Source organism: Passer domesticus, chromosome 17 (genome assembly GCF_036417665.1).
Source record: "Passer domesticus isolate bPasDom1 chromosome 17, bPasDom1.hap1, whole genome shotgun sequence".
Lineage (NCBI taxonomy): Eukaryota > Metazoa > Chordata > Aves > Passeriformes > Passeridae > Passer > Passer domesticus.
In genome coordinates, this window is record NC_087490.1 from 10,314,094 (window position 1) to 10,322,764 (window position 8,671).

Sequence of the window (8,671 nt, forward strand, 5' to 3'; positions counted from 1 at the left end):
CAGGGATTCCAACAGTACCAGAACCCAGGGCAGGGAATGACAGAGGGAATGGATCCTCAGCCAGGGGCTGTGGCCCCGTGTCACCCGGGGGACAGATGGCACTGCACAACGGTTTGGGACAGCATCAGAGAAAGTTTATTCCAAGAAACTTAAAAAGCTTTAAACTTGAAAATGCAGCACTGAGAAGCCTTGGAGCCCCAACCCTCAAGCCTGCTCTGCGTGGGCCAGGTCTGGAGCACTGACTGCTCCCTCTTGGTGTCACCAGCTGTCCCTGAGCATTCCAGGGCAGGACGCACCCAGAGCTCAGGGTGGCACAAATCCCATCCCAGGGTGGCACAAGGAGCCCACACGGACACAGAACTCAGGTGAGGCCCAAGGTGAGACTCAACTTGATGCCTTGGGGGTGGTGCTTGAGGCGATCAGAGACATAAAAACCTGAAGTTTGCTCTCACAGATTAAAAATAGAGATTTAGAAAATGGTCACTGCCTAAAAACTGAAGCTCAGTGTCAGAATTTGCTTGCGCTTGGACCAACGGGTCTGGCAGAGCCCAGGGCCAGGCCCGGGGCTCCACGTTCTCCACAGGCACTGGCTCACTCCTCCGGCTGTGCGGCTGCTGGGCTCTGGGCTTTTGCCTTGTGGGAGGGGGAAAAGAAAAATGCAGTTTTCAAATATGACTTCATAAGGGAGGGCTGTAAAAAGCAGCTCCTTGTCCTGGCAAAGCCATCAGGAGCTGTCCCTGCAGCCTCACCTTGGAGCTCCGGCGCCGGAGGCCGCTGCGCCCGTCGGGCAGCGCCAGGCTCCTCCCTCCTGCGGCGCCCGAGCTGCGGGACAGCGACAGGGACAGCTTCAGAGCCACAGCCACCGCGCTGGGCACACACAGACAGCACAGCAGGGAGGCAGGGAAGGGCGAGGGAGAGGCCCCTGAGTCTCCGCTGCCCCTGGCCCCGATATTTCAGCAGCAGAAGCAGCTCCTGTTCAGAGCCCAGTGAGAGCAGAGTGTGCCCATGGACAGGTATTGAGGCCTTAGCCTACATTTTATCCCAGTGACCAGTGGGTCTGTCTGTTCTGCTTTGAGGTAAAAACCTAAATTTGTTGTTTGAAACTCAGATAAGCACCAGCCAAATTCAGCTGGGTGAATCGTTTCAGCCACAGGCAAAGCCAAGGGGATCCAGATTTGCACCATAAGAAGGGGAATGGACCAGAAGGCAAAGGCATTACCTTGGCTGGGCTGGAGAAGCTCTGCAGGAGCTGGAAGTGAAGGTTTCTGCCTGGAAGTGCTGAGCAGGTCGTGCCCGGGGTGCTGTCCCAGCTGCAGAGTCTCCTCTGTCCTTCCGTGTCCCCTCGCTGCCACTCCCCCTCCCGGGCTTGCCCCGCGCGGCCGGAGCATCACCGGCCCTCCCTGGAGGGGACAGCGCTGCATTCCCAGCCTTGGCCACCTCCATCCTCAGCCTGGTGCCCACCGCAGGGCACAGCCCCAGCTTCCCAGAGCCTTCTGCGTGCCAAGGAGAAACACCTCCTGCAGGGACAGGACAGGGAGCTGAACAGGAACAGTAACTTCAGCACCAAGAACAACCCCAGTGTCCACCCCAGGATCCTCAAGGACACAGTTCCAGTGATTTAATCCTCCCTCCCTAAACCCAGACAAGAGCACAGGATGAAGATTTTGAGAGAGAACAGGGGAACAGCATCTCCCCAGGGAGCTCAGGCTGTGCCCTGCCCACACCTTGGTGCCGCACGCGTCGCCGAGCTGGCTCTGGTGATTGCTGTCTGTCCCCGTGGGGCTGGGCTGGCAGCTCCTCAGCTGGACTGTCACCCGTGGGGCTGGCAGGGCGCAGGTCACAGTGGTGCTGCAGCAGAACACACAGAGCTGGTCACGTGAAGCTCGCTCAGGTGAGAATTCCTGGGAAAACACTGCGGAGCAGCAGCACTCGGGGACGTTAAGGTGAGTAGGGAATTGTTCTTGTGGAATCCCAGAATGGTTTGGAGATCTTAAAGCTCACCCAGTTCCATCCCCCGGTCAGGTTGGGCTTGGAGCACCTGGGGTTACTGGAAGGTGTCCCTGCCCATGGGATGGGATGGGCTTCAACTTCCCTTCCAACCCAAACCATCCTGGGATTCTGTGATAAGCTCTGAAGTTTCATCAGATCTCATTCCCAGAACAGATTTTGCTGTCCCCCAGGAGAGGAGAGGCCCAGAACATCAACCCAACCCCAGCTCCAGCAGTTTGCTGGGACTAGGAATGTGGATGAACCAGGACACAGAGAATGGTGAGCTCAGCATTCTCCCATCTTGTCTGTAGCAGCAGCAGATTCCAGGACTCTTCCCTGGGCCCACCACTCCAGGCTGGAGTCTGTTCTCCACTTCCCCTCCCAGTTTTACCCTTGTGCTCCTCTCTTCCCTCAGCTGACTCATCCAGGGTTCATTTCATAAACTTCATTTTCTGTGTGATTCAAACATTCTGATTGTGCAACTCCAGGCCCTTTTGTTTAGTTTCATTACAAGAGATTTCAAATTAATGCAGTACTTTTCAGGAGGAGCCTCAGTGTAGCACAACCCTTCACACAGATCCCAGAGCTTTGTGTGGAAAGATCTGAGCCAGGGGCAGCTCCCTGAATTCCTGGAATGTGCCACAAGAGCCCCTGGGACCAGCCCCATCCTCAAGCAATGGGATGTGACCCACCAGAGCCTGTCCAGTACCTGGTGATGAAAGAGAATCTCCTCTTCCAGCTGGATGCCACAGAATTCACATGGAATCATGATGTCTCCCTCTGCCTGGACAGCCTGGGGCTGGGATGAAGTCCTGTGGCTGTTGGACCCCCCAGCTCGCAGACCACTGTGTTCCCATGGATTTGGAGAAGAACTTCTCTTACTGAACGAGGCAAAGGCACTTGCTGGGTTACACCCTGTCTGTTACACAAACAACATGGAAAAATCACCTTTCCTGATGAGCCAGGGGGGCACTGAAAACCACCTTCCCTGGCAAAAACCCAAACGCCAGAGTTCTCCCAATGTCACCCACACCGTTCCACACCCTTCTCAGTTCACTGCAAACCCCAAGACACAAGGGTTTCTCAAACCTGGTGAAGGATGAGATCTTCAGCAGGACACAGCTCCTCACAGAACTCGCAGGGCAACATGATCATCTCCTTGTCTGCAAGAGAGGGAAGGGTTACATCCTCTGTGGAGGCTGGTGAAAACACCTCCTGCTGCACCATCAAACCCTGTGGTGCCATTTCTCCTCTCAGAACAAGCTGCAGCCCAGGTTCTCCCAGATCCTCCTTCCCACCATTTTTACTTCCATAAGAACCTTGTTCCCCACCTGGGCTCCCACCACACACCAAGGTCAGAGATCCACTAATTTAATAAGCTTTTCTTTTTTTCACTTGCTGCTTTGCTTTAGGAGTCCCAAAATTACTGATTTTCACATTTTAAAATACCTAGGTAATCTTTAACATTCCAAACCAAATTTTCCCTTTCCCCTCCCCTCAAATTTTAAGAGAAACCCCACCACAACAGTGTTTGTACCTATGTTGCTGTGGTTGGATGTGCTAAAGGACTCTGGAGAGTCACAGGAGAAGATGTTGGACAGGTCTGCTCCACCAGGATGGGCAGATTGTCCAGGCTCTTTGGTGTAGTCGTATTCCCAGAAATCCCTGGGAATGTCAGCTGCAGTATTATGGTGAGGATTATTCTCACTTTGCAGGCTGAGAGCCAACACATAGTCCAGGTCATCATTCCAGTCTTCAGGAAGTTGGGAATGAAGGATTTCAGGTCTCTCTAGCTCAACCCCTTCAAAAGACAAATACTGTAAATTTGGGAGAACATCAAACCTGCCAGCAGCAGCTCCCTCTGGACATCAGACTCAGCCCCAGGGTTTCTCCTGGAGTTCAGCATCTCAAAGCCAAGGGCACCTCTAACAAATCCAGGAGGATGGAGAAAAACCATGGCCCAAATTACAGGGAGCAAACAACTCCAGTTTCATTTTTAAACCAGGTACTTTGAGACAAAAAAAAAATAATGAAGCAACTGGGCTTTTATCCCAGGCACCTCAGCACTGCTGGCTTCCACCTCATCCCATGGGTAAACATTCCCACCTGCTGCCTCTGGAGCATGCACTATCCTGTATTTGCACAGAAAGGAATCCCAAAACCTCACACCTGGACCAGCTACCAAATGAGCAGCCATTCTTCCTTTATCCACCTTTTGTCACTTTTGCTTTCTTTGTGCTGTTCCTGCGGATGCCCTTAAGGTTCTTGTCCTTAGGGGTTCTGTCCCTTGAGATTCTGTCTTCAGGGGTTCTATCCCTAAGGTTCTGTCTTTAGAGGTTCTGGCCCTTAAGATTCTGTCTTTAGGGGTTTTGTCTTTAGGGGTTCTGATCCCTTAAGATTCTGTCCCTTAAGAGTCTGTCCTTAGGGGTTCTGGTTCCTTAAGATTCTGTCTTTAGGGGTTTTGCCCCTGAGGTTCTGGCCCTTAAGATTCTATCTTTAGGGGTTCTGTCCTTAGGATTTCTGTCCCTTAAGATTCTATCTTTAGGGGTTCTGTCCCTAAGTTTCTGTGTTTTAAGATTTTGTCTTTGGGAGTTTTGTCTTTAGGGGTCCTGTCCCTGCAGTTGTGTCCCTTACGGGGTCCTGTCCCTGCAGTTGTGTCCCTTAGGGGGTTCTGTCCCTGCACTCGTGTCCCTTAGGGGGTTCTGTCCCTTAGGGGGTTCTGTCCCTGCCGTTGTGTCCCTTAGGGGGTTCTGTCCCTGCCGTTGTGTCCCTTACGGGGTCCTGTCCCTGCAGTCGTGTCCCTTAGGGGGTCCTGTCCCTGCCGTTCAGTCCCACAGCCCCTGTACATCCCCTTCCCCGCTCCGGCTCTCCCCAGCCCCTCCCGGTACCTGCTCCCCGCGGGCTCCCCGCGGCTCCACCCCCGCTGCCCGGCGCGGTGCCGCTGCCCTCGGCCGCCCTCTCCCGAGCGCCGCAGACCCGGGGGTGCTCCTGCAGCTCCCGCAGCAGCACGTGGCGGCCGCAGCGCCCGCAGGGCTCGGTCCTGGCCCCGCAGTAGAGCTCGTGCTCCTGCAGCTTGTTGAAGGCCAGCTGGATGTCACAGAACTGGCACAGCACGGGGCGCAGGGGGCACGAGGACGCCTGGGGAAACACACGGGGTTACTCTTCCCATGGGAACACGGAGTCTTCTCAGCTCTGGAGCTCTGCTGTGTCCTCAGCCACGTCCAAAGGAACAACCTGGAGTAAGCTACGATGTGGGAATGCAAAAATGATGTGCTGGAGGTACAAAGATGCTCAGGACATGATTTTAAGTCTGCCAGGGTCACGTGGAGCTTTCTGGATTTTCCTTTCTCCCTCCCCTCAAATTTCAGGATAAATCCCACCACAACAGTGTTTGTACCTATGTTTGCTGTGGTTTGATGTGCTAAAGGACCCTGGAGAGGCACAGGAGAAGATGTTGGACAGGTCTGTGTTCCACCAAGGTGGGCAGATTGTCCAGACTCTTTGGTGTTTCAGGTACAACCCAAAATCCAGTTGCATTCCATGAGCCCAGCTAAAATCCACACTGGTTTTTAGGGAACAGACTTACACAAGAACTGCTTGGACATGTTCTTTACCCTCACTGAACCCCCTCCAGAAGGGGTTAAAATAGATAAAATGTGTGATATTTGCAGATGCTGCACTAATGAACAACCTGCACTAATAAAACATCATCATTTGCTCTATAATCCAAAAGCACCACGCACACACAGGCAGGATTAGCTACTCCCAGGATTTAGACAGATTTCCAGAGAAAATCCTTTTTCCCTCAGCAATCAGCAGGCTGAGGTGGCAGCTCCAGAGCTGTCTCTAAAGGAGCCCACAGGAAGGGAAGGGATGACATTTATAACAAGATTGTCTGTGACAGCAGCCAACGGGATTCGGAACTCAGAAAATCCCACTCTGGCCTATTTTAGTTTATTTTACAGGCTATTTTTAAAGTCTGTTTGGACAGATTGAGTTATTAAAAGTCACATAATGGCTCCAGCAGAAACATGAAACAGAAAAGGAATGAAAAAGTCAAGTCAATCATACTTTAAATAGCTATTTTTCAACTGGCAAGGACAAAAAAAAATCACCAATTATCACAGATACCCCTTTGATACGAAGCCCTGAGTGGCTCCAGGACTTCAGGGCAGTTTCCAATCCCTTCTTCCAGAGGGTGAGAGTTCAGGAAGCATCACTCAATAAAAGAATCCAGGTGCTGGCTGGCAGAAAAACTCTGGAATCAGTGAAACACCAGAGCATCCCCCAAGGGTTCAATAACATAAAATCCACCAACCTCATGATCCTTCAGGAGGCTGCTTTCCATCTTCATCCTACACTTGCAGGTGACCTACAGCAAAGAGACCTCGTGAGATGGATTTGCACAGAGATGAGCAGCTTCAGAGCAGAGATGTGTCTCACCTGCACGTGCTCAGACTCAATGTGGTTCTTCATCTCAGACTTTGGGATGGAGTCGCTGCAGTAGGGGCATATTTCAATATTTCTTCTACAGTGGATTTCATGGATGATGAAATTGACTGCAGGAATATCCTTTTTGCTGGGAGAAAGTCGCTGAGGTTACTGAGCAGAAACACACGGGCAACAAATCCAAGCAGTTGTTCACAACAAAAAGATAAAATGCTAAGAAAGATTTCAATTAATTAATGGTTTAAAGTCAGTAGAGAAAGACCCAGCCAGGCCTCAAGGTTCCAGCACAGGTGGATATTAATGTATTTAACATGCAAAAGTCACAGTGCCTTCAGATAAAATCCAGGTGGATTTATTTCCTTATGTGAAAGGCAAATCTTGCAGCACAAACAAGTTATCGCCAGGGATCAAGTTCATAAATTAGTCTGAGAAGATAAAATTTCTTCCTGAAAACAACTTGGCTCTGAGAAGTCAAACACTGCTTTGGAAAGCAGTCAAACAGTGTTTTTTTTACACCTGACAGATCCTGTTCCAGGATCATGGAACCGTGGAATGGTTTGGGCTGGAAAGGACCTTAAAGCTCACAGGGACACCCTCCACAGAGCAGGCTGCTCAGAGCCCCAGCAGTAACAACACCAAATTCCCCAAAATTCCCCAACTCACCTCATTTTACCCCAAAATTCCCCAGTTCAGCTCATTTCCTCAAACACAAGAAGACCGGAAGGAACTGAGGTACCTGGAGCTCAGTCCTTACTCCTGCCTCAAACATCATTTCTACACGGATCATGCCCTTTCCAAGAAATCCACCTTGAAAACACCTACATTAATTTTATAACCTTTTGTTTGCTAAACCCACAGCTGTCCTCTCCCCTGCCAGATCCCAGGCACCCAAAAGCCTGGCAAAGCAACAAAGTCCAACAGCAGCAACCGAACTGCACAGACCAAACAAACCAGGCTGATGTTGCAAGAAATTGTCTGGATTTTGATGTCTCTTGGGGAAAAACAGCTACAGAAAAAGTTAATTTCTTTAGCTGCTTGAATTTGAGACGAAATTTGTGAGGTGACTCCTTATCAGCCCCTGGGCTCTGCAGACAGCTGTAATCAAAGAAAAACTTCCACAACAACACTGCCTACTGATCCTATCTTCGTATTTCTGCTCCCGAGCCACGGAACTCCTGGAGAAAAACTTGGAATCGTGTATTTTGTGCGGGTCCCACTGAAAAGCGAGCCTGGATTTCCATCCGAACGTTTCGGTTTCTATTCAGTTCCCTCTAACTCAGAAGGGAAATGCGACGCCCCAGCGCGCACGGAAAGGCCCTACGGTCGTCTCCGGTATTTCACCGCCTTCCCAGAGCTGTGCCCCGATGTACCGGCGGGGTTGGCTCGGCACGGCCCGGCCCTCACCGAGTCCGACCCTCACGGACCCCGGCCCGGGGCTGACCCTCACGGACCTCGGCTCTAACAGACCCCTGCCCCTCACGGACCCCGGCCCGGGGCTGGCCCTCACCGGGGCTGCCCCTCACGGACCCCCGTCCCTCACCGGGGCTGCCCCTCACGGACCCCGGCCCGGGGCTGGCCCTCACCGGGGCTGCTCTTCACGGACCCCGTCCCTCAGGGACCCCGGCTCTAACAGACCCCTGCCCCTCACGGACCCCGGCCCGGGGCTGGCCCTCACCGGGGCTGCTCTTCACGGACCCCGTCCCTCAGGGACCCCGGCCCTAACAGACCCCTGCCCCTCACGGACCCCGGCCCTCACCGAGTCCGACCCTCACGGACCCCGGCCCCGGGCTGACTCTCACCGGGGCTGCCCCTCACGGACCCGAGCCCTCACGGACCCCGGCCTTACCAGTTTCCGCAGAGCCGGGACTCGGCGGCGGGCACGGCGGCGATGGCCATGGTTCCGCGCGGCGCCCGCTCCCCTCACAGCCCCGGGCACCGGGCCCGGCCGCTGCCGCCTCCGCCCGGCGGGGAGAGCGCTGCGAGCGACCGGGGGCGGGACCGGCGAAAGCGAAAGCGCGGCCCTGCGGGGATCGGTCGGGTCTGCCGGCCTGCTGAGGGTGCCGGTGTCGGCTGCCAATCTCCGGTACCGATCTCCGGTGGCCCGGCCCAAGTCGGGTCGGGTCGGGTCGGGTCGGTGCCGATCTCTACCGCCCGTGGCGGTGCCGGTGCCGGCGGCGGTAGCGCTGCCGGTGCCCGCCGTGCCCCGCTGCCCGCGGCGGCCCCGCCCCGCCGG

General features: G+C 53.9%; 1 protein-coding gene across 2 annotated transcripts; it reads right to left on the minus strand.

The window, feature by feature from the left end:
* Window positions 1-112: 112 nt before the first annotated feature.
* Window positions 113-8,565, minus strand: TRAFD1 (TRAF-type zinc finger domain containing 1). Of its 2 annotated transcripts, none has more exons than XM_064392317.1 (11): window positions 8,285-8,565; window positions 6,433-6,568; window positions 6,308-6,361; window positions 4,901-5,127; window positions 3,527-3,792; window positions 3,079-3,152; window positions 2,699-2,908; window positions 1,725-1,848; window positions 1,220-1,517; window positions 750-822; window positions 113-633 (listed from the first exon to the last, which is right to left on the minus strand). In XM_064392317.1, the coding sequence occupies exons 1-11, from the start codon at window positions 8,332-8,334 to the stop codon at window positions 592-594; spliced, it is 1,554 nt and encodes a 517-aa protein (XP_064248387.1). In that variant the 5' UTR covers window positions 8,335-8,565; the 3' UTR covers window positions 113-591. The 2 variants fall into 2 exon arrangements, with proteins under 2 accessions (XP_064248387.1, XP_064248386.1); XM_064392316.1 differs by having other exon boundaries at window positions 3,527-3,790; window positions 4,878-5,127.
* Between the last annotated feature and the right edge of the window lie 106 nt (window positions 8,566-8,671).

Coding starts and splice junctions, on each gene's coding strand:
- TRAFD1 (XM_064392316.1), bottom strand. CDS start 8,334: ATGGCCATCGCCGCCGTGCCCGCCGCCGAGTCCCGGCTCTGCGGAAAC. Junction 6,569..8,284: donor TCCCGGCTCTGCGGAAACTG/GTAAGGCCGGGG, acceptor ACTTTCTCCCAG/CAAAAAGGATATTCCTGCAG. Junction 3,153..3,526: donor ATCCAACCACAGCAACATAG/GTACAAACACTG, acceptor CCTCTCTTGCAG/ACAAGGAGATGATCATGTTG.